Source organism: Sinohyriopsis cumingii, unplaced genomic scaffold (genome assembly GCF_028554795.1).
Source record: "Sinohyriopsis cumingii isolate HCF-2022 unplaced genomic scaffold, ASM2855479v2 utg000229l, whole genome shotgun sequence".
NCBI lineage: Eukaryota > Metazoa > Mollusca > Bivalvia > Unionida > Unionidae > Sinohyriopsis > Sinohyriopsis cumingii.
Genome location: NW_028315879.1, coordinates 9,651,572 through 9,678,719, shown reverse-complemented (window position 1 = coordinate 9,678,719; position 27,148 = coordinate 9,651,572). Strand labels below are relative to the sequence as shown.

Sequence of the window (27,148 nt, the reverse complement as noted above, 5' to 3'; positions counted from 1 at the left end):
AGAAAGAACGTTATCGTATCGTTATTGTTTCTTATCTGTTACGTGTTTGAGCTCTTACAACACGTAACAAGAAAAAGGTGAAGACAACAAGCTTTGTAAAATTTAACAAATAATATACTTCCATACAGAGCAAGGTAAAAATGAGAAAAAGAACTTACGGGTTACGAATCAAATGTAAACTTTATCGTAGAATTAAAAACAAAATAGAAGTCATATTGTTCAAAAATCCTTTATGAAACTATGTTCAAATCCCGATGAAATCCAAAATAGAAGACGATGACGTCTGTGGTAACCTGTGAAGTGTTACAGTGTCAGCCGTCTCTTTTTGAATCGAAGAACATATTATTCCAGTTCTTTTAATTTTGTATAAATTTTGATAAATGTTCTTATTCAAGACATAATTTAGAGCACTTGTATTTCCAGGGAAAAGAATCACCTTTCTTTAAAATAATTTGAAGAAAATAAAATAATTAACCCAAACTGGGCACAACATAAAACACATGGACGAATCCAGCGTTAAGGCACAAATGATTATTCTTTCTCAAATCTTCAGTAATAAGTTTAACTACAACATAAAAATATTCCAGGATGCAGGTCAGGAGTCCATCCTTCTGGGAAGATCGAACGATTGTATTAATAATTACATGTTGTTTGTCACGCACTCCAATTATGGCCTTGAAACCACTTTATGAATCTTACTCTGAGAAAGAATTAAGAAACAACAAAAAAGTTGTTTACCTAAATCCTTACTAGTTCTGAATAAAGGTCAGGAACAAAGTCAGCAGTTGATACAAAGTTTCCTTAATTAGTTGTTTAGTTTGAAAAATAAAACAAAATCAGTCATTACTGAAAAATATCAGATCCAGTAAATAAAGTTACATTACAATTGCATGTAATGGAATAATAAAAAACTAACAAACAAACAATTAAATTAAACCAAATATAAATTAAATCAAATATACACAACATATTAAATAAGCTAAAATATCTGCATACAGTATAAAACTATATGGAATGAGAGGGTCCCCCTAACTATACCCTCTTTCAATACCAAACCAACTGAAGACCTGACCATTCATAACAATACACGATTTTTGATGTTCCTATTGTAAAGTTTTATCGTTTTATTGGTTCCTCAAACCTGAAAAACGTTCATATCTTTATCAATAAATTACTACGTAAGAGACGATTTTCAATGTCTTCAAACGACTAGACCATGTATATTGCTCGTTTTGATGACAAACATTAAACTACATATTAAGTTTCTAGCATTCTCTCCAGTGTATCGTCCTTTTAGAAATGCTGTCTGATCATAACTTATGGTTTTGGCTTGTACAGTTTTAACCCTAAATGCAATACACGCAGAAGCAATTTTGTATGATCCTGTTAAAAGCGAAACGGGTCTCCACTTTGAAATATGCTCCTTGGGTTCATCACCTTTTGGCATGCATATAAGTATTCCTTTCTTCTGTGTGTAAGGTAATTCTTCACGTTTATGACCAGAATTTATAGCCCTCATTAGAAACTGTCCAGTATCCCTCCAAAACAATTTTAAAATTCCATGGTGAATCTATCATATCCTGGACATTCTTTATTAGGCATTTCTATAGAACTTTGCAGCTTGGTCCATTTAGGGAATGTTTCTGTAAATCATTCGGTCATAGAATGTCAGAATAATTAAGCAGCGTTTCGAGATCGTCAGTTTCATCTTCGCGCTTTTTATACAAGTTATGTATAAAATAAAATAAAATAAAATAAGTTTCCTTCATCTAGAATTTCATTCTAGCTCTCAGTTATAGAACCATAGCTTTTAAGAAAAGGTGGCATCATTTTACTTATGAAGTTTCTATTTTATAAGTTAACAGTAGTATTTAGTCACTTTCTCTCCGTTTTTAGTCAATATGGATTAAAACCTAACCCTCACCCCATCCATATTTTTATTTATAATATCATCTTGCTCCTTCGTTTTTCCCCTCTGATTTCGTAGTTAATTCAGATCACTTCTCTCTTCAACACTTGTATTTACAATAGATGCTTTACCTCTAGACATTGTAATTGTTACCTAAAAGACGCAAAGGAAGTTGTTGTTGATATAGTTTCCAACAGAAGCATTTCAAAGAAAACATGATAATTTGCAACATGCTTCAAATTCAGATGTATATATATTCTAAAACATATTTAATTGTTCAGCACATATATATTGAGATTTAACTTTTAAGATCAAAACTTCTAATTTATTTTTTCACGTATTCAAGGTCTTTTTAAAATGAATTATTTAGTTTTCAAATGGTTTACATTTTTTGGTGTAATGGAAAACAATATTTATTTTTACAAGACAATGATCATTCATTTATCCAAGTTCAACATTTTTAATAATTGTGAACACTTTAGATAACATCGAATCGACAGGCTTTAGCATTGTCAAAATTATACAACTCCTTATAGACAGGCTTTGGCACTGTCAGCTCCCGATAACCAGTACGTCTCAATCTGACCTTTGCCCTGTAAAATGAAATAATATCTGATTACGTTGCTTATTAATCAAAGACTTGTTTGTCTGTCTTCTCTATCCTCCTATCTATATGTTTTGTCTACCTGTTTACTTTGTTTGCATATGTTTACAGTTAATAGCATACAAATGCGAATGTCCACCTAGGTATGTAGGCATGCTTTTCATTTGCTACTGAAGAAAATGACGCGTTACTGAGACCTGTTGATAAAAGTAACTAAGGAATTAAGCTTGGATAATATATATATATATATATATATATATATATATATATATATATATATATATATATATATATATATATATATATATATATATATATATATATATATATATATATACATATATATATATATATATATATATATATATATAACTGTAACAAATCGACTCTTGAAGATATTGGTAAGATGAAGAAAATACGTACGGTTAAGTAACAAAGTCAATTTTTACATTTTATCAAACGACCAGAAAGATTAGAAAACTCCATCTAATTAGAAATCCTGTCGAATGAAAGAGGGAAAGATCATAAGAAAGATCCTCACTGGGGTTCACTGTTCTTTTTTAAAACTTTTTCATGGGGGAGAAATTTCAACGTCAGTTTTTATCTTTAAAATGGGAATCTTAACGAGCTAGAGCCTTAATATTGGCAACATCTTGTAATCACTTATTACAGAAACACTTCAATCGAAACTGCTCTCTCTCTCTCTCTCTCTCTCTCTCTCTCATTAGCTACTATATTTATATTGGGAGATAGTGTGCAAGCTCCAGGTAAAGATACCCTTTATTTCCAGATATACAGTATTGGTAAATATTACTGTTTTTACTTCCTCTATCAGCTGATTTTTGCCATTACTTGCAAGTACATAACTATCCAGTTCTTTTGTATTAATTGACGGCTATACCTATTATTCCATGCAATGCACATAAAATAACGAAAGCTTCAAAACCTCTGAGATAAGGATCATACGTTCCTTTCCTTTGACTATAACTGATTTCTGCAGTGATTCAATTTTTATCTAACACGCTCCAGTTATGTCTGCGAAATCTGTAATCATAACAAATTTTTTAAAATCATCATACGATTTTGATCTCTTCTTGTTTGCATATGATATTTTAACATTTATACTCATTGGCTGTATTTTAAAATCATCATACATAACTCCTGGAAATGGTTGCTTAAAAGAATTATTAAAATTTGGAAACATGGTACTGACAAAAGGGTGTGAGAGAAATGAATTAACGTTGAAAATATTCAGTAATTAATGAATATAATAGGCATTATTTACAATGAACTTTCAAAATACGATTAGGTGGAAAGCAGGAGATTTTAAAGTTTATTTATCGTTTTTGTCAATGACTGGCTACAAATCATGTATGTTTGAGAAACAAATCATAATATATGAAGCTTCAAAGAATAGGCCTTAAGAGATTCTTATGTAGGTAAATAAAACGAACACCCACCCGCGTCAAAGAAGAATCCGTCGATTCGTTTTTATCTGGTCCATCCTCTCTTTATTCACACCCATACCCAAAGACCAAAACAACGAGATTTACACTGGCAAGAAATGTAGCCAGCTTCGATAGCCAAGGTTCCAATATGTTCCAGTATGTTAACCCTATATACACCTTGGTGGATCAAGCTGATATTTGTGTGCTTCGGATCTGTGAGTTTCATTGGATGCGGCGGTAAGCCATCGCATCGAAACGAAATTAAGTTGTTCAAATTTGAACACCTTACCTGCATGATCTTTGTGCAAGGTTGACATTGTCGGGGTGGGAGTGTGATTAAAGCGCATCACCCATCCAGAAAAGTTCCATACGCTTATTAATAATAAAAAAATAATTTTACACTATAAAATAAAATATTTCTGAATAAAATATTATCAGAATAAAAATAAATCTGAATGAGAATTATTATTATAATAGAAATAAATGTTTCTTTTTACTATGGTCAGAAAAGAATTATTCTGTTTAGCTGTAACCACAGTCAATAATAAACAGCACTCACTTTCACAATCACTACTTTGTCACTGTTTTCATTTTTGCTTTTACAAAATCTTTCTAAACTGCCTTACAAGCGTATTCACAGAATATTTTGTTTCGTACTTGTGAGATAATTCTGATCTAATTTTTTAATCGTGCGTGCGAAAGAAACGAATTCTTCAACTTTGGTATGTTTGACTGTCACCAAAGGTTGTAATATGGACAGTTGAATCAGCTTAATGAATCGATATCCTGCTGGTAATGTATATCTAACTTCAAATTTTTGTTGTTGTAAGAATTCAAAATCACAAGAAAAAAAAATTCAGGCTTTGGTTGATCAGAATTTTTTATACCGTCATGTTGTAACTTTCGAAGTCCAGAAATAATAGAATTAATACTTTCAAAATTTATTATATAAGAAACATATATTTTAAAAAAAATATTTACAAAACACAACACCCATGTTAATACCTATATTGCTTAGCGACATTGTAGCAGGTCCAGATGGTGATACAAAACACTTACATATCACAACCTTCATGTAAGCCCCTACACTGCAAACGACATTCTAGCAGGTCTAGAGGGTGATACGAAATATATAAGAACTTATATCTAAGGACGGCACAACACCCATGTGAACCTATATATTGCCAAACGACATTCTAGCGAGTCCAGAGGGCGATACGAAATATATACAATCTTAGATCAATTGAAGGCACAACATATAGTAGCATATTTAAAACATTATTTATAAACTTAGCTCTAAAGACGGCACAACATATAGTAGCAAATTTTCAGCATTCTATACAATCTTTGCTCTAACGACGGCACAATGCATATACGGGGAGCCTTCTCTACCTTCACAAATGTGCACTACTTGCCCCATAATCAACCACGTGGTGAGTTGGTGGGAAGGTGTACCTGTTTGTTAAAGTTCGAGCATGGGGAGGAATCTATAAAAGAAACCAATGTGATTATCGCTCTACCAACGTCAAAGTTGTCAGTGATGGGATTAGAACGCCAGACCTCCAGCATGAGATACCATCACGCTAGCACTGCACAACGGACCATCCTTGCAGATACATGTTGCAGAAATTATTATGAAGTTACCTATGTTGGATTCCTACACATGATTAATATACTGAACAAATAACAATTATTATGAACTGCAGCGTGGATTTATTTCAATTTCCAAACAAGCCATGAAAAATAATCGCAAATATATTTTTGCCGAGTTAAACAACATGTTAGGTCTGTATACAGCTATCTTACCAAGAGATCTAAAATTAACTTAGCTCTATTACATAAACGAAGCGTGTGTCTTACTATTATTCTGAAATTATCAAGAACGAAGTCAAAAGGTGTATATATCCTTCACCCATCTCCACATTAACATATTTCATAGCTGTCTTTGAAATTATTTTGTGCTTACCTGTACCACCAAATTTGCAATTCTGACTTTGTGTTACAGGTCTTATATTACTCAAGGAATTTTCTTTTGGATCTGAATTCATGTGATCGATCACAGGAACCTTTTAGATTAGTCCATGAAGTTACTCATATATAAATTCATGAGAGAGATAATGTTTCCTTTCCCCCAGCAGGAAACATGAGATAACCAGTATTAATAACAGTACTGACTTTTTCCTAGTCAAAAATGTCTGATAATACCATCACGAGATGTTTCATAATTCTTGATGATGGGATGTTTTAAAATTTTTTTTGTTCCATTTATATAAAAATAGCATCTGTCAAAATAGGTATTTTTGAAAATCTAGAGACAGTGTCTTCAGCGTTTTTTTTTTACTTTGCCGGCGTTAAATTTTCAATCATAATATCGTTTTAGCTCACGTATTTTTTTTACCACCACGTTCATTTGACACACAACTGCGTTTCTCCTCTTACCATGACGTCACATATCGAACACGGTTTTGGTCCTAGACTCCCTCTTCGCACACTTTGCATATAAAGCCCATATAATTCCTCTTTGTTACAAGGAAATGAAAAACCGATCATTAGACACTTACAGTAATTTTTGGTTTGAATCATTATATATATATATGTATGTGTGTGTGTGTCTGTGTGTGTGTGTGCATTAACTTCAATTTAAATATATATTTGTCTTAATTATAATAGGGAAGAGTTTGAGAGATTTTCTACAATCGAATCTTCTAAGGCTAGATTCGATCTTGACAGAAGAACCCCTGACTTGTCGAGGTGACCTACGGTTGACCCGACGAAAACACTGATTAAAAGTATTCATGATGCCAAGAAAGAATTTGGCAGCGATGGTGCATCTCATGTGTGGTCAGCATTCAGAATCATGCTCGACACCGAAGGTGTTAACGATGCTGCAATGAATGAGGATTATTAATTATCTCGACAATCAAAGCTACTTTTTAGAGTAAACTTTATAGTAGCGGTAAATACCGCGGAAGTAAACGATACTTGGATTATTCGTGACAAGTTTGACCCTTTTATGAATCTGCCGACGGTGAAATGAAGGATATTTTTTACAAATATAATAAAAATACAAATATAATCAAATATCAGAATTATCATCAATACAATCTGTATGTGGTCCTGTGACCAGACATAAGACTGTTTATCTTAATGGACCAGGATGTTCTGGTAAAACAAAACATATAATCAAATTATTTCGTGGACTTGATATAATTGTATTAACCCCTACGCATAGACTCGCTAGAGAAATGAACCAACGAGGCGTTGGATCTCATATTTATCATAACTTCTTCCGATGGAAGGGAGATACATAGACTCCTGAACTAATTGTGAAAAATATATTCCAAAGATTATTATATGGGATGAAATATGTACAGTGTTGCTCGAGACATTAAAATATATCATGATTGGTTGTTGACAACAAATACTGCTGTGATAATGTCTGGTGATCATGACCAACCGCCAGCTTTTGATGGATTGTCTCCACTTGAATGGCTGAAAACGTTTGTGGATTATTATAAGGAGATTACTGATGATCATAGAACGTTTGATCCAGAATTAAGAGAGATTAAGAAATCAATCAGACTACAACCAAATAATTTGTAGTGTAAAATAATGCGTGAGATAATTTCAGAAACTCCTATGGACCATTTTTGTAATTAATTGGGACCGGGTGACTTTATAGTTACGATTAGAAATGTATTTCGTGATAAACTTCAACAAAAAGTATTAATATTACATTAAGAAAACATTTCTAATCTACCCGTACCCTTCATGGCAAAATATAGACGTTGAACTTCCAGGTTGTGGTAGTAAACAAAATCTTGTATGAAATGATATTGTTCTCGTTCCTGTCAGCGTTTTTGAGAGCGCGTTAACAATGGACAAAACTCCATGGACACTAATATATACTGTAACGATTCATTCGTAAGAAGGATTAACTATTTCGCATACGAATATTTGGATTGTTGATGATCGCATCGAATGGTCAAACTTAGTTTATCTCGACGTGTCTCGAGTCAGAAGAATATCTCAGCTGCGGAGGGTTATCATAAACTTCACAGAAAATAATAATCAAACTCAGGAAACCAAAGATGATGTAAAAAGAAAAATAGTTAAAACGGTTTGACAAAAAATATAAGCGCAACTTTGATTTCGACGCTGAATGTATCATGACATTTAAACAACGACACAATGATAATCGTGTGAGCTGTGACAAAGTAAAGTTGTGGCAGTATTCAAATAAAAATCCAAGACAGTTTACCGTGGATAGAATTAATAATAATCCTGGTCACTCACATGAAAATGTGATACTTAGCTGTCTTGATTGTAATCGACCTCAAGGCGCTATTTCACAAAAGTGAACGCGGTGGTAATTGTTTGTCTTCAGGAGTTATTTGTAATTGTTTACGTACAAATCCATGCGTAAAAGCAGTTTAATCTAATCTGTAGATTGCAGGTCTACCCGTAGATCTTGCCACGCTGGAAATTTTATGTGTCATCTCACTCCAAATATGTCCAATTGCTCTTTTATACCCCCTTCAAGTTCACCATTTTCATATAAATACCTCACAGTCACGGTACTGGTTGTTTTGAGAAGGAGTCATGTCGTTGTATTGGTATATGATTTTTTTGTGATCGCATTAATGGGTTTCATATAAATTGCACGAGTAATTTCATTACTTAACTCAGCTATCGCACTTGTTAATCTTGCAGCCTACTCATGAGATCTCATATCTTTATTAATTTTTTTCAGGGATATTTTCTGCGCATACTAATATCCCAATAACCGCTAAGAAAGTGTTCGATTAAATCGTTCAGCAATTGCCTAATCGCGATGAATTGCGGTATGTACTCGTCTGATTTTGACGTTATGTTTTTTTTTTATCAGAGATGATACTGCTGCTATTAATTCCTTGCCAGGATCAACCTGTAGCAACTGTGGCCATCGCAACGGTGGATAAATTCGTTTAAAAGTAGATGCAACTTCAATTGCTGTTTTAGTTGATAGTGGTTCTGCTTGATTTTATCAACTTGCAACGTCAACGACAGTTAACGCGTATTTGTATGTGCGTGATTGACGTCTACTTGTCTTAATAGTATCGTGTAGTAAAAATAGAATATATGTTTGATGAGTTTCGTTGCGAGCGCTGATATCCGAATGTGCGTACTGAATTTATTTAGGGGGTGGTAAATAAATTTGCCATATTGCCTGTCGTGCTAACATTATTGCAGCAACATAACGTGTAACATTTTCTGTATCAGCAAGTTTACTAATCGCTGCTCTACCCCTCCATACTTTTGGATAATAATAAATCGAGTCAATAATAATAATAATAACAATAATAATAATAATAATAATAATAATAATAATCGGTTGATTAATTACCGGCCCCTAATATTAGTTTACCTTTCATTGCAAATTTTGCCAGGAAGCTAGCTAGTTTTTCTCTGAGAGATTTATGTTTAATGGAATTTAACGAGTGAATCAACTACACATCTGCAATATGTCGTTGTTGCAAATCCTTATTTTTATACGCAACATCATCAACGTGACATGCTTGATCAATGGCAATTAATTGGATACTCTCCAGGTTATCGTTGATCTCGCTTGTCAAGTCGGATATCAAGTCGGGTTCCATGACCACAATAATTATATCCAGGAAGATGTTTTTCTCCTGGATACTTAGCCCATGGAGCTCCTGGTAATTATCCTAATGAGGTAGCGATATCTCCACCTGTTTTCCTTGATTTGTCAAGGGAGATAAATTTGTAATTTTTGCCACATTTTACACACTTACCTGTAAGCGCACACTTTTATGTTTTGTTATTATTGTTGTTAATCCACTTGTAGGGGAGGATGCTCTGTACCGAACATAATATAAATTCATAACATTTATTATATTTGTACAACATGGATGTCATTGATTTCTCAGCGACACGTAAATTATCATCCAGCGCTAATTCTGTCAGAGCAATTATCATTGGTCCATCTAGGTCTGGTGAGACGCAACTGATTTTTAATCTGATAACGAGATTGCTCAAGTGGGATAAATTATTTTTAGTGACATTATCCGTAGATCATCAGCAATGCTACGATATGCTTACAGATTTTAATGAAAATGCAAAATTGTTGGACCAGGATGGTAATTATATTATTGATTTTATCACCGATAATGATGAAACCCAATCTGTCGATGACCTCGATGGATTGATTAATAACCTCGTAGTATACGATGATGTGATGCTGGACAAAGAATCAAATCCAGCTCGGATATTTTCTCGAGGCAGACACAAAAGTACCGATGTTAAATATGTTACATAGCGCAATACTTGTACAAATACCTAAATTGATTAGAGATAACTGCAATATTTTAGTTGTGTTTAAGGGAGTCGATACACATACTCTGCGAAATATTCATCAGAATTGATGTTCAGGGGATATGGATATGACTAATTTCAGAAACTTCTTTTCACGTGCGCAAGCTACCCCACAAGGATTTATCACGATACATTTACATGATCCTCGTTCGCGATATCGTGTAGGTCTTGATAACATTTTTGGTTAAGAAACGACAGCAGGGAGGGTGACGACCAACAATGAGTGTCCTGGTGGGTAAAAGAACACGCATACAAATTTGAAAACACGAGCGACAAAAATAAAGTAGCAAAATGGGTCAACCCAATTAGAAAAAATCTCGGTCGGTTCGAGGCTTCGGTTTGACATTATTGACATTGTATTTTCTTTTTGTTTTCGTTGGAAGCTTTATTTTCAAAATAGACTTGCTCCACAGCTGGTCTGCTGCTCGTAAACATTTGTTTAAGATTGAGTGGTCTATTTTAGTCATAGAATTTCAAAGTATAGGGCATGAACTTTTCGGAAAATATCTGCCTGCCGCCTTTCAAGAAGTAGCATTCAGTGGATGCATTTGATAATGAAACTATACTAAGCTCTTTATTTTTAATTCCATTGGATAGTTTCATTAAAAATTAACTGTAGCCGAAACTAACAGGCAATAAATGACACAGCAAAGAATCTCTTCTTCGCAGCATGTGCCTGAAGACGCAAGGTACGTGATAACAATAATAATAATAATAATAATAATAATAATAATAATAATTTAAAATAATAATAATAATAATAATAATAATAATAATAATAATAATAATAATGAAGAGAAAAAGAAGAAGACAAATATTAATGAGAAGAATGCTGCTCATATTGCTGTTGGGTAGATCGATCTGTTTGTTTGTTATCAAATTGACTGTGACACTTTTCCAAATGAATCTATGTTCGTAAAATATTGTACGCCAAGTTCGTCTTTTTACTTCTTTATGTGCATTCTTCCAGCTCGAATCAGTGTGTATCTTTATCATCAATTTAATTACTATCCAATAATATCTATACATGATTTCATGAGATCTTGCAGTTATATATATATATATATATATATATATATATATATATATATATATATATATATATATATATATATATATATATGTGTGTGTGTGTGTGTGTGAGTGTGTCAAACATATTCAGTTAATCTCCTGCAATCGAAAACGAATGTCTTTGGTTTGACTCAGTCGATATTCGAACCAGCAGCCTCATGCACTAGAGGTGGATGATCTGACCACTTAGACCACTGGAGCGGTTTAAAGGAATTGTTATAATAAAATCCAACACACACCGTTACGAATAACCAAAACCACGGCGAACAGTTGCATGTGCATCATGAATTACTCTTCATCAAAGGTGGATATATCATAGGATTGTATCCATCTGAGTTACAAATTCACAGGTGACAGCAATATAAATGTTGTCATTTTCAATATACAGAGTAAATGGAAGAGTTAAACAAAGGAATTATCTATGCTAGACTCCACAGACTTGCCCATACGGAAACTTTGTCATTCCTTAACAGAAGTCGGTTAGGCCCCAATTTGTAAATGCTTAATAATGGGTATCTTATCTTTCGTCCCTTTCTTATGACTTTCAACTCGTGCGCTCAATAATTTCAGCCCTCAATTTCGTGGATGCTCCTTATGTTGACGGACTCTTTTCTGTGCTGTTAAAATATATTTGCAATATTAATTGTATTAAAACGTGACCTATCTACCCTTCAGGTCAGATACGATGCTTCTCGCAATTGTTGTATGATGTCATATGAACTCCTACATGTCAGCAGTGCCAACTGGACAATCGTTTGTTTTTCCATGATTGATATGATTATGTTGAGTACCGAATAAGAAACTAAGCAGCTTCGTGCATTTATATGAGCTCCCCCAGACACAACGCAGCGGTAACTTTTATTTACTCAGATGCAAAACTCGTCCCTGTTATAACTTAAATTGCAAAATGTCCTGTAAAATAAATTTGACTGTTTTCGAATCGTTAGTGCATAAACGTTGTTTTTAAATATTGGTAATCGCTCTGGTGCTTTGGTGACTTTGAACATTTTCTTGTGACATTCTTTGGACCAAAATGTAATCGAGATTTAATTTTATTTTTTATTTTATTTATTTTTTGGGGTTATTTTGGGGGGTTTGTTGCTTTGTGTGTGTGTGTGTGGGGGGGTAGTCCTGTGCACAAAATCATGTATCTGTTTGCTTAAACATGGTACAGAACAAATGCCCGAAAAAGGGATTTGAAATTCAGCGATGTTTTATTGGAGAGAGTTTTTTAATAAAGAAAAAGACTTTTAATGCCTTATGTCTCTGGCTATATAATCGGGATGATGTTTTATAGATTCAATTAATAACGTACCTTGTTTTCCCTCTGGAAATAAGAATAATATAATTTCAAGATGCATAACTGAAGAAACAAGCCAATCTTTGTATGGTAAAATACTTTTAATCAAAGAATTTTTTCCTGCTTGTAAAGTATGATTTTAAGAAACAAACATTTTAGAGAGTGAAATTCATCTTTTAGAAACGGAGAATGAGGCGGCGTGATGATTGATGAGTTGGCGCCACAAAAATGTGCCTGATAATTTCAAATCGAGAGAACACTTAGGACTAGTTGAATTTAAAATTTAACGTAAAGGTATATAAAACAACTATTAAAGATTATTATTATTCTTGAGTTATTATTATAGCAGCACTAGTAGTAGTAGTAGCAGCAGCAGTAGCAGCAATAGTAGTAGTAGTAACACTAGCAGTAGTAGTAGTATTATCAGTGGTAGCAGTTATAGTAGTATTTGTAGAATGAGTAGCAGTAGTAGTAGTATCAACAGTGGTAGTAGTATTAGTATTTGTAGTGGGAGTAGCAGTAATAGTAGTAGCAGTGGTTTCAGCAGTAGTAGCAACAGTAACAGTTGTAGTATTAGCAGTGCAGCAGTAGTAGTGTTAGTAGTAGTGTTATCAGTAATATTAGTAGTGGTAGCAGGAGTTGCAGTAGTAGTATAGCTGTGGTAGCGGTAGCGGTAGCAACAGTAGCATTAGCAGTGGTAGCAAAAGTAGCATTAACAATGGTAGCAGTATTTGTAGCAGCAGTAGTAGTGGTAGTATCAGCGGTAGTAGTAGAAGCAGTAGCAGCAGTAACAGTAGTAGTTGCAGTAGCATTAGTTGCAGTAGTAGTAGCAGCAGCGTCAGTATTCGTAGTAGTTGCAGTAACATTAGTTGCAGTAATAGTAGCAGCAGCAGTGTCAGTAGTAGTTGCAGTAGGGTTAGTTGCATTAGTAGTACAACTAGCAGCAGTAGTAATAGTTGCAGTAGTAGTAGCAGCAGCAACAGTAACTGCAGTAGTTACAGTAGCAGTAGCAGTAGTAGCAAAAGTATTAATAGTAACAGTAATAGTATCATTCGTAGGAGTATTTAGAGTAGCAATAGTAGTTGTAATAGCAGGAAAATTAGTTGTGATAGTCGTTTTTGTTGTTGGTGTTCTTGACAATGACTAATATAGTGACCACTTAAATAACGATCATGACAGCGGTAACGTCTGGCTCCTTTTTTTGTATATTTTCAAGAGTTTTGCAAAATTCTGTAACTAATTGATTAAACAAGGAAGCAACTAAGAGGGAGAATAAACACACATAGATGCATTCATGTAAAACATTCATAAAGACAGGCAGACTTAATTTACAGACTCGCATGCATCCAGACAGAGTAACATACAGGCTGACATACTATAAACAGCCCGACCTTAATGTTTCAATTTGTGCACTCTATAGCTTTGTTTAAATCAAACATAGCAAGTCAACATTTATCACGATGATCAGATATGTCAAATGCTGTCTTCCAGATCTAGGAACCTTCCGACTGCATAATGGTTGGATAAATTGTCCTGACATTTTTTTCGTTTTTCTATGGACTAAATATGTATATCAAATTGCTTCATGTATTGATATTGTTCAGTGGTATATGAGTACGTAACTCTCTTACTCTTGAGGTTGAGGGGTGCACATGGTGGGAATGAATGAGGACTTAAATATATATATATATATATATATATATATATATATATATATATATATATATATATATATATATATATATAATTTATTTAAGTATTTATGTCAATAATAATAATAATAATAATAATAGTTATCATTATTATTATTATTATTATTATTATTAACATCGACATCATCTAAACAAACAATGTTCTTGTGTGGATTTATGAATCCATTTATCGACATACGTACATGTGGACAAAATGGATTGTATGGCCATCTAATTATTTATCTAAATGTCATTATTTAACTGTATCGAAACACGCCGTTGAGGACTTACCTTCCTTGTTTCCCCACTTATAGGCAGATTTGCTAAATGTACATATATAGAACAAAGGTCCTGAACACCTCACGCGTGGACAAAGGCTTTGACAAAGTCGAATTTATGTGATAAGGGAAAATGTAGATCAAGAAAACACACACATACATGCAGAGGCGTTTAAAGGTAAGTTACATACATACATACATACATACATACATACATACATACATATACACACATGCATCTTATTTTCTTCGTATTTGTCATATGCATCAAGTTGTATATTCTTGTTGTCTAAATAACCTGCAATAACATATTCGTTTACTGGTAAAATTGGCATTTTGTTGCATCGTGTTTTACATAAAATGTGTCTTGTCAATTGGGATCAAAAAAGATTCTACTGGGATAAAAAAAAGATTCTACTTTACTAAGTAATAATCATAGGTCTGCTTTTTGGCAATGAGCCATGCAAAGATTTGGTTCCACGTATCTCAGTATAATAACGCCATTAAATAATAACCAAGGCTGTCAAATCGGACTGAAAATTACCGAAGCTAATACCAGTGTCTGGTTTAAACATCACACTTTTCATCCACCGACGATCCTCTACTAACAGTTAGGGAATGTTTCGTATAAGAAATGGGAACTCAATTGTTATAAGTTGATTCATATGGCTTTACCGCTTGTGCTATCTTGACATAATTTGCGGTGTTATTGTTTACGTTTTGAAGTGAAATAGATAAAGGGTCCCATTGTTGAGTGACATTTGCGTGCAAGAAGACTATCCAGCGACCGAATATTTTATCTCGGTCAACTTTCTGGTCATACTTGCGAGAATGTTCGACGCCATGTTAGGTTTCTGTCTGTAAAGAATTTCAATATATCTTCCTCATGCATTGTTTACATCATTTGCAAGATCTGCATGCATCCATGCATACATTTATACATGTACAGATGTACAATGGGCAGATTGTTTCAGGTGACACACGTATACCCATCTTCACCCCAACAACATAGAGAGCTGGTGCGTACAAACTATTAAGGAACATTTAAAAAGCTTTACTGCTATCGACAAAATATTTTTTGTCAACTAAAGAAAAGTATTCTTTACAATATATACATGGTGCGAAAGGGCAATAACGATTGGTGGCCATTATTTAGGAGGGGGACTCGCGTGGTATGATCTGTATGGTAAAGATTTGTAATAAAACATTTTTTTTTTAAAAACGAAGGGCAGAGGAACATTCGCTTGCTCTAAATGTGGGATCGGTACAAAAAGCAAAATGTGCAATCAGTGCGCAGATTGAGTATTGAAGCCACAGCGAAAGACAGTGGTCACATTTTAGCATGACTGTAAGCGTATTGCAAGGCAAAAAGATTTTAATTAGATGAACTGCCCATTTAGGTTGTTATACGCATATTAATTTTTCTAATTAGAGATGCATACTCCTAAAATGAGAGACATTAGTGCAAGAGATGATTTACATTTAGACAAACATTGCATGGATAACTATAATGCAAATGGACAGTGCAGCAAACCTAAAATTGTGTATTTCAAATTGGAGACACATATCACTCCAAAATGTAGCATACAATATTCTGATGTTTTATCGTCATACACCAGAAAGCACAATAGTCGTGCATCTTTTGCTTGATTTTGAAAATGTATTTGAATCAAATGTATAACCTTTCTTAAAAATATGCATTATTCATTTTTTTTTAATTGACAAACCAGTAATAAAACAGTACAGCTTATATTTTTGTCGCAACATCACGTTGTGTGGTATGTTTAATATTCAAGACTCAAAAATTGGTATTGAACGAGGAACGAGACAAGAAGATTAACTTTCTTCATAGCAACTTTGTGCAAAAGACACAAATCTGATTAGCTTTAACTTTAGATTTCGGCTTAGACATATTGCCACAAACCTTTTTTTGATAAAGATTAATTTAAGTGATAATGATTAATGCACTTTCTGGAAGAAGGTAACAGAACACGTTAAGCACTTATTCTATGACTATTCAATTACTGGACAATTTTGGTAATTATTTTTGGAATGGATCTAAAGGTACGACCCTGATTTAAAATTAGACGACAATATGTCATTATCGGAAATAAAAACATTGATGATATTATCAACTTTATAATTTTTTCTTGCAAACAAATAGATATACAGATCAGATAGTGCATCAAACATTCCAAATCTCACCTATTATGAAAATCGTGTTTTATCATGGAATAGTTTGGAAAAATATGTTGCCAAAGTGAATAACAGAAGTAATGAGTTTAAGAACAAGTGGACCGTTTTGTCCGCGTTTGGTTTGATTTCTTAGTTTTTTGTTCCTTTCACTTCAAACAAACAAATAGGCAATGCAAATCACCTTCAGGCTTGCAAATGATTAGTTCTTTTTCTACAAACGTTATGAGTGTACGTGTCTAATTGTGAATGTGAGTATGTTTTGTGTGGTATCTAAATAACGGAACATTAATAAACTTTAGGAAGGAAAATAAGTATAAGGTAATACCCTGTACATATGATCAGGTAGTGATGTTGGGGAACATGTAAAAGATTCTGATGAATTATGATCAATAAAAACGAACGACAAAAACCTTCTTCGTTGATTTTATCAGCATTCAGAAAGCATAGCCAATGTGATAAGAAAAAGTCAACTTATTAAGGGAATATACATGAGCCATGAACGTATGTTCTTTCACAGGATGCAGATGAGTCTATACTTGCCCTTGATTGTTTATAGAATTATCTGGCGTCTTCTTTGCATCTTTGTAATTACTATTCTTAACTTTTCTGGTTTTAGAATACATATCGAAAGCAACAAAGGTAATTTCAATTGAACAAAATGTAGCAGCAAGAAATAGTTTACAAGACGTATAAACTTAATTGGAGTTATACCAACTTTGCTGTCTTAAGTACAAAGTTTTAAATCAATTTAGAAACAAAATCTAAACTCTTAAATAGTTGTAACATATAAGGGAAATTAACAACCTGCTAATTAAATGGAACAAAAGTTGTTTCACTCAGTTTGGAAAAATTACAGTGATAAAAGTTTTATCTGAAAACTAAACTTCATCCTTTGTTACTGTCACTAATACATAAATTAAACAGATGATTGTTAAAATATGGTTTATTCCTGATATAACTTTATATGGAAAACGTGTGTATTACAAAACAAGCTTTCAGAAAGGCATCATATTTTTCAACGATTTTGTTAATCAGGGTGTCTAATGGATAAATTTTGATAGTTATGAAACCTGATTTTCGATAATCATTAATTTTAGATCTATATAAGAATACTTAAAGTTCTAAAGTGAAACGAAAATAATGACCCTTATGACCCTAATCTACAAGAATCTTTTATAAATACTGTTTTGGTTACCATCATAAAAAATAAAACATAATGCAGAGTTCTTTTGACAAGACGAAAGACGAAACAATATTGTCAAAGGTGAAGCAGACGTTGCCGAATGAATTGACCTCTGACCATCCGAATCATATAAAACTAAACCTGATTTGCTTCCTTATGATAACAAACGCAACACGTACCATATCATCAGTTTTGTGTTGTTAAATAGCTAGTAGCTTTTACTACTATAATATATTCCTAATGAAAACTATCCCTGTGCAGATGAACCAGTCATTATGGCTGTAGTACTCTGTGTTGATTAGTAATAGGGCACTAATACTTTGGACCGGTGAACCAGTCAATTAGATACTGTTAATCTGTGTAACTGAAGTATTCAGTCGGGTAGTAGTACTCAATGTAGTTAACATAGTCAGTCGGGTGAAAGAACTCTATTTAGTTCGAGTTAAAATAGTCAGTCGGGTACTAGAACTCTATTTAGCTCATGTTAAAATATTCGGTAGGGTACTAGTCCTTTATTTAGTTTAAGTTGTCGATGTAAAATAAAATTTAAATGATATACTTATAATTACGTCAACCAATGTTTAACATAAAATTTAGAATACTTAATTTAGACAAAATGTGTCAGTGATTGAATGAAACACAACTCTCAAGTAGTAAAACACTGTAGTAGTAGGTACTACTGAAAATCAACGGAAAACGTGAACACTTTCATAAAGAATTCTTAGTCTTCTACATCATAATCGATGTCGTCGTAATTTGTAGCTTATATCGTCATTAATAGTATTTGAACATACATACATACATACATACATACATACATACATACATACATACATACATATTAGTCATCCAGTTTAAAGAATGGGATAGAGTGTTACTACATTTAATATTATACATTTTACAAGCTCCGGTGGCCTAGTGGTAAAAGCGTCCGCCTCCGATGCGGGAGGTCGTGGGTTCGATCCAAGTCCGAATCATACTAAAGACTTATAAACATGGTACTAACAGCTGCCTTGCTACGACTTCAGCATTAAGAGTTATTGTCAGGATAATGTGACTAGGTGGGACATCATGCTACATGCCACATTGCAGACAACATAGCAATATGACTGAACACTTGTTAAAGCTACGTTAAAAATCGAAATCACACACACACACACACACACACACAAGCTATTCAAATCCTGTTTCAAGAGCTGAACACTTTGATAAAAATAGTTTCTTTCTTTAAGTTATGAGATATCACGACCTAACTGATTTCGAGTAGAAAAATACACTAACATTTGAACTGGCCGAATTCCTTTCCTATTGTTTGTGTTTTACTTATTTTCTTTCATTTGTTTGTTTCTTTATATCTGTATTCATTTGTTTATACGCCCTGTTGACTCAACAACTGACATTCAACATTTTAAAATATCAAACAATATTAGAAGCTGATATCTTATTCTTATTCTCATCTTATTCTTATTCTCAATTTATTAGCTTTCATATATATATATATATATATATATATATATATATATATATATATATATATATATATATATATATATATATATATATATATATATATATATATATTGCTACGTGTTTAGGCTCTAATAAACAGTAAAACAATTTAGTAGCTTTCATATATATATATGACTGTAACAACGCGACTCTTGAAGATATTGGAACGATAAAAAAATACGTACAGAGTTGTAACAAAGTCAATTTTTACACTTTAGTAAAAAATAACGAATGGGTAGAAGAATCCATATAATTAGAAATTCTGTCGAATGATAGAGGGAAAGATCGTAAGAATGGTCCTCACTGGGGTTCACTTTTATAAAAGATTTCCACGTAACTTCGTTTTTTAAAATATTTCATGGAGAGAAATTTCAACGTCAGTTTTAAACTTTAAAATGGGAGTCTTAACGAGCTACAGTCTTAATAGTGGCAACATCTTGTAAACACTTATTTCTCTCTCTCTCTCTCATTAGCTACTATATTGTGAGATAGTGTGCAATCTCCAGGTAAAGATACCCTTTATTTCAAGATATACAGTATGGGTAAATATTACTGCTTTTACTTCCTCTATCAGCTGATTTTTGCCATTACTTGCAAGTACATAACTATCCATTCATTTTGTATTAATTGAGGGCTATTCCTACTATTTCCGTGCAATGCACATAAAATAACGAAAGCTTCAAGACCAGTGACAATAGGATCTTACGTTCCTTTCCTTTGACAATAGATGATTTCTACACGCTCCAGTTATGTCTGCAAAGACTGTATTCCAAACAGTATAACTCTGTACATTATGTTTGTTTTTGAACTGCATTCGGCTTGATTTGTACCCTTCACTGGTACAAACTATTTAAAATCATCATATAATTTTGATCTCTTCTTGTTTGCATATGATGTTTTAACGTTTATCCTCATTGGCTGTATTTTAAAATCATAATATATATCTCCTGGAAATGGCTGCTGGCAGGGTTAAAAGAATTACAAAATTTTTTCTTATACAAAATTGAAACATGTTGCTGACAAAAGGGTGTGAGAGAAATGAATTAACTTTTACAATATTCAGCAATTAATGAATATGATATGCATAGTTTATAATGAACTTTCAAAATAGGATTAGAATGGACAGCTGAAGATTTTAAAGTTTATTTATTTACGCCTTATCGTTTTTGTCAATGACTGGTTACAAATCATTATGTTTGAGAAACAAATCATAATATATTAAGTTCAAAGGAACAGACTTTAAAAGATTCTTATGTAGATAAATAAAACGAAGAACACCCACCCCCATCAAAGAGAAATCGATTCATTTTTATCTGATCCATCCTTTCTTTACTCTTACCCATACCCAAAGACCAAAACAACGAGATTTGCACTGGCAAGAAATGTAGTCAGCTTCGATAGCCAAGGCTCCAACATGTTCCAGTATGTTAACCCTATATACACCTTGGTGGATCAAGCTGATATTTGTGTTCTTCGGATCTGTGAGTTTCATTGGATTAGGCGGTAAGCCATCGCATCGAATCAAAATTAAGTTGTCCAGATTTGAACACCTTACCTGCATGATCATTGTCCACGGCTGACATTGCCGGGGTGGGAGTGGGAGACAAGCGCTCCACTCATCCAGAAATTTCCCATACGCTTGTGTCTCTGTCAACTAAAATCCAGTTCCGGCCTTCGCGAGTGGCTTAGCTTCAAAATCCAACCGATTAGGATTATGTTTCCACTAACAGGAGAAGGGATAAAGGCGGGCCATTGGCGCTTTAAAACCAGTCTCATCGGGTAGATGAGACTTGTAAACCTTGGATGGTAGCTCATCTAGGAGAAGGAAAACTGCGATTCTAAACCTACGCTGCCTTGCGGCTATACCCACTCACGGGAAAGGTTAAAGGAGCAAACCCCGAGAGAAAATCCGGAGACGGAGTCCCGAAGGCGGTCTGACATCGACTTCAACGTCATTCCGGAATATCCAAACTGTATCTACATTCGTCGCTCCCTTTGGTCCACTAGCTGTGCGGAGAGGGGGGATCTGCTGATTGGGCAACATCTGATTCTCCATACCACCCTACTCAGCCTTTGTAGCTCCACTGGAGAGGACACTCCAGCGTCGTCGTAAGGCGTCGGCACAACACATGAAGTAGCAGTTTACCGGTTCTAAGTCAAAGCTCGATTGGTGTAGAGCCTGGGTCCAGAGATCGCTTCCGACGGTGGGAGAGATCACCATATCTCACTCGACAGCAACCGTCCGCCTCAAGCTGGGCAGCCCGCAGTCAGTAAGGTGCTGCCCGCCATGGCCTACCTGTTTCATTAGGTGCGTGAACCTTAGAGAACCATCTCGACAAGTGGGATACAAAGTTCACACAAAGTACGACTCAAAAGAAGAAATAAGAAGACTTCATCTCTTTGTTTCGCAAGCTTGGATATCAGGACCATGTCTACTGGATTCTCCGCTGACCTTCAGCAGATGGACGACGCACGGAAGACTGCCGTCATAGACAGAGAACTCCCCCGAATGAACTTCAACATTGCCTGCCTCCAGGATACCCGACTGGCCGACAGCGGCACCATCAAGAAAGCTAACTACACCTTCTTTTGTCAAGGGAATCCCTCGGATGAACCTAGGCACGGTGTCGGTTTCATTGAACCTCCGTCATCAGGTACTGAAAGAATCTTTGCCCTCCGGTTGTCAACATCCTCAGGCCCAGCCAACATCTTGAGCGTTTACTCCCCATACCTCTGCTTCACCCACGAGAAGAAAGACACGTTCCATGAAGCTCTGGATCAGGCAATATCCAGTATCCCCATCACTGAAGGCCTCTACCTAATAGGAAATTTCAATGCTAGAGTGGGAGCTGACAACGAGGCCTGGTCCCCTTTATCGGTTCCCGCGGAAGGGGCAAGATCAACGACAATGTTCAGCGACTGCTGAAAATGTGCTCCTCCCACAGCCTATGTGACCAACATATTCTTCAAATGCAAGAAGGCCCACCAGGTTTCATGGAGACACCCACGTTCCAGCCACTGACAACAGCTAGACTTCGTCATCACCAAGCATGCGGAACTGGCCAGTGTCCTCCTCATCCTTAGCTACTACAGTGTCGACCATTCCCATGTGTCCAGCAAGATTCGAACAATATCCAAGAAGCTGCACCACGCAAAGAAGAAGGGTCGCCTACGTATCGACACCTGATTTACAAGCGACCCAGAGAAAACACAGCAGTTCATCAGCAAACTTTAGAAAGCTCTCACCAAAGCGATACCTGATGACACCATCGACTCCAAGTGTTCCCACCTCAGTGACGCGGTGTACCATTTATCCATCACTGCCTACGGGAAGTTGGAGCGCACAAATGCCGATTGATATGAGGCCAACTAGGAGAAGATGAAGTCCATAACTGAGGCGAAGAGGAAAGCCCTCCTGGCATACAAGGCTACACCTAACCCTAGTACACTACACGCCCTCAGGACTGTCAGGAACAACGCCCAGCAGACCGGCCGCCGCTGAGTTAACACTTACTGACTGAACTTCTGCACCAGTATACAAACAACTGACGAAAGTGGGGATGCATGATGCATGTACGAGGGTATCAAGAAGGCGACCTCACCCCCACCTTCAAGACCGCCTTCCTCGAGTCCAAAACCAGCGAAGTCATCAAAAAGTAAGACAGTTGAAGCGATGGATTGAGCACTATTGCTAGCTGTATGCAGCCCAAAACGTTGTCACTGACACCGCCCTGGACGCCATCCAAGACATGCTAGTCATGGAGGAACAAGACATACCACCAACCCTGGAAGAGCTTGGAAAAGCCATCAAATGCCTCGCCTGTGGGAAGACTCCTGGAAGCGACGGCATTCTGCCTGAAGTCGGGAAATCAGCACTGTTCCAGCTCCTGCCCGTACTCCTCTGCTTCTGCTGAAAACACGGACACATTCCCATGAACATACGTGACGCCAACATCGTCAATTTGTACAAGAACAAAAGAGACCGTAGTGACTTCAAGAACTACCATGGAATCTCTCTCTTCAGCATCGTCGGAAAGGCTTCGCCCGTGTCGCCTTGGCACGCTTGCAGACCCTTATAATCCACGTCTACCCGAGTCAGAGTGTAGCTTTCGAGCCGGCCGGTCAACTGGAGACATGAACTTCTCACTACACCAGTTGCAGGGGAAGTGTCGAGATCAGCAGATGCCCCTTTACATCGCCTTCATGTGCCTGATGAAGGCGTTTGACCTGGTCAGTCTGAGCGGCCTCTTCAGGCTGCTGAAGAAGATCGGCTGACACACACCCACCCACCAATTGCTGGCTGTCGTCACGTCGTTCTATGAGAATATGCACAGCACAGTGTGCTTCAATGGCGCAACATCGGAGGACTTCCCAGTCATCAGAGGAGTTAAGCAAAGCTGCATCATTGCTGATAAGCTCTTTGCCATCTTCTTCTTCTTCCCCAGTACGTACTGAAAGACTTCAGCGAGGGGTCTACATCCATACCAGGGCTAACGGCAAGCTATTCATCTTCGCTCGTTTCCGTGCTAGGACTAAAGTCACAGAGGTCCTCATTTGTGACTTGCTCTTCGCCGACGATGCAGCCTTAACATCACACGTGGAACATGGACTTCGGCAGCTCGTATGCCACCTCTCCCACGCTTGTAACAAGTTTGGACTGACCATCAGTTGGAAGAAAACGAACGTCATGGTGCAGGATTCAGACTCCCCTCCATCCGTCACCATCGACGGGTACAACTTGGAAGTTGTTGAGAAAATCACATACCTCTGGTCTACCATCTCCTGCTCGCTCTCCACTGATTCTGAGGTGAACAGCAGGATTGCCAAGGCAGCAGTAGTGATAGTCAGACTGCATCCAAGGTTCTTGAACAACCTCAACCTCGCTGAAAAAACCAAACTGTGCGTCAACCAGGCCTGCGTCCTCAGCACACTTCCATACTGTACCTTCTATGCGAGACATGAGAAGAAACTCAACATCTTCCACCTGAGATCCATACGCGCATGCTGCACATCCAGTGGCAGGGCAAGGTATCCACCACAGAGGTTCTGAAACGTACCAACATGAACATGCTGTTCTCCATTCTCAGCGAGTAGCGCATTCTCTGGTTCAGCCATGTCAAGAGAATGAATCCAGGCCGCATTCCCAATGATCTGCTATACGGGGAGCTAGCCGAAGGCGCACGACTGACCGTACCACCACATCTGCGTTACAAAGATATCCAAAAGAAGGAAATGAAGATAACCAACATCAACGTCAGCGACTGGGAGAGCTGTGCTAACTGCTGGTCCGTGTTGGTACAAATACCTTTCGCTCAAATACACCTGTAATGCCTTCTTCTTTGGTACGTATTCATGCTTTCTATGTTAAACTTTCAAAGTATCCTTTTGAAGTCAATTGCCTCCACAGTGTTGGTTAGATGGCATTACATACTACGGGAGGCGACTCATGAAATCAAATAGATGTCGCTAGGACAAAGCACTAAAATATCTACTCGATCCGCCTAGATGTAAATACGGTTAGCATATGGTAACATTGGCTTGCGATGTTGAAATATAGGTATTTGCAGCTTTTAATCATAATGTCATATGGGTTAGAATATTCTTCTTTTCTTTGTTTCCTTGCTTGCTTGATTATTGTAGGGTACGAATTCAAAGTAAAGATGTACAACATTGTCTGCATGATTCTATTTCAAACTATATCCTACGATAGTGATTGAGTCTAAGCAAGCGTACGTGGTGAACTACAGTGTTGCCTAACTGACTGTTTAACCCATTAAACTATTAAAATTTAAGTATTTGGTTTGATCTCCATGAGTGTTAAGATCTACCAAGGTAAAGGAGAAATGTCCCCTGTGAATTCATCAACAAATGAACTTGATAAGAAGAGCATATAAAGCTGGAAATTGCTGCAATTACAGTTACAAAACTTCAGCATATACTTGAAGACGTTCTGAACATTTTCGAGAAAGTTTAGAGATTTTTGATGAAATTATTGTTATTTGTCAATAAATTAACGTTCTTAGACATCATAACGAACTCATCACGTAACTAATGACAGGTAAAACTTCCAACAATTGCAGCGAGGCTTTCGTGCTCTTTCTGCTTTTAGGCCAATTTAAGGCTCGTTCACATCTCTATTAAAGTTATCCAACAAGTTCAGCTGTTATCATATTTTCTATCTTTCAAACTCAATACAAGCATGTACAAAACCAAGAATAATTGTTGCTTAATTGTATGAGAATACAAGTTTTTTTTTAAAATCATTTACTAGATAGTATGAATCACTTGTTGCCGCTTTCTTCCCTAGACGATACTGAAACTGGTAGTTATTTGAGTAATGCCTCGATTGTAATTATTGTCACCAACAATGTTGCCGGTCACTTTGTTGCAAAACGAAATGTGTCACGTCAAGGAAGATAAACATCAAATAATAGTCATTCCACCATCAGTTAATTGGCCAAGTCGCCCTAAATGCATATATATTGGCTACACTTATAAGTCGGCTGATTTGCAGGATATAAGTTGTATGATGTTTACCATTTGTTATTACTCCTCCGTCGTATAATAGTTGATAAAGCAACTGAAATATTTTAAAATCTGAAATCCTTGTAATCTCGTAACCTTTTAATCTCATTCATTTTACCTATTACTCGGAATCTGGTCTCTCAAACTTGACACTCATTAGTCTCTCTATTCTGATAGGCGCGTTCGTTTGCTATTAAAATCCTGGCTGGTATCGAACACGCGGCTTTTGTATCACGAGTCAAATGCTTTACCAAAGGAGCTACCACAGCTCTCCAAGATATACTTTAAGACGCCATATTGTTAAAGGGCAACTATTTAGTGTCTGAACTAAACGAAATAATAGAATGTGTACGAGGCCAGCGCTACAGGAAAGTAAAGAACGCATTATAAATTAATTCGTATTGGTCTATACCCATAATAGAAAAGTAAACAAAACTTCTAACCAAAGCACATATAGGTGCAGATATTACAAAAACAAATTTTTTACAAAAGCTAAGGTCAATAATATATTCGTTACCTGTAAAGCCTTTACAATGCATTTCGTGAGTTGTGATCATTATTTGTACACGTAATCAGGAAAATGTTTATAAATAAATTTAGATAGTGTGAAACATAATGGTGCTTTAAAAAGCTGTGAAACATGGATATACATTGGAAATCAGGCAATGTTTGTTTCAGCGCTTAATTATTCGATCCTTATATCTGTAGTTTTGTTGTCAATCCTTCATCTTAGTCGTCTTAGAATCGTTTATACATCATAAGGATGCTATTCCAATATTTTAATCGTAATCATCCATAACTTTTGCACACTTTGTGGCATGAAGGTCTGCCGAGTGTTGGGCTTATACAATGGGGCTCATTTAACACATCCTTAATTAATTCGTCTTAAATCTTTCATGTAACGTTTTTCTGATATTCACTTGAATTGTTTTCTATTTCTGTTTCTTGATCCTTTGTCTGTAACGAAAACAAGATACATATCTTTCATGCCTCTCCCTCACTAATGAGTGTCGATTGGGACATTGTTCGGCCTTTTCTGTCAAGTCGATAAAAGAA

General features: G+C 35.7%; 2 protein-coding genes across 4 annotated transcripts in view; both read left to right on the top strand.

The window, feature by feature from the left end:
• The first annotated feature begins 10,973 nt into the window (after window positions 1-10,973).
• LOC149774541 (cyclic AMP-dependent transcription factor ATF-3-like) overlaps window positions 10,974-27,148 on the top strand; it is a 31,482-nt gene continuing 15,307 nt past the window's right edge. For 2 of the 3 annotated variants that reach the window (XM_089945134.1, XM_089945132.1), the window contains exon 1: window positions 14,742-14,857. The gene's annotated coding sequence lies outside the window, so the exon portion shown is untranslated. Of the gene's footprint in view, window positions 11,029-14,741; window positions 14,858-27,148 lie in introns of those variants that run through there. The other variant, XM_089945133.1, reaches the window with a different exon arrangement.
• Window positions 21,996-22,493, top strand: LOC149774542 (uncharacterized). The gene has a single exon (XM_089945301.1). The coding sequence runs from the start codon at window positions 21,996-21,998 to the stop codon at window positions 22,491-22,493; it is 498 nt and encodes a 165-aa protein (XP_089801427.1).

Coding starts and splice junctions, on each gene's coding strand:
- LOC149774542 (XM_089945301.1), top strand. CDS start 21,996: ATGTCTACTGGATTCTCCGCTGACCTTCAGCAGATGGACGACGCACGG.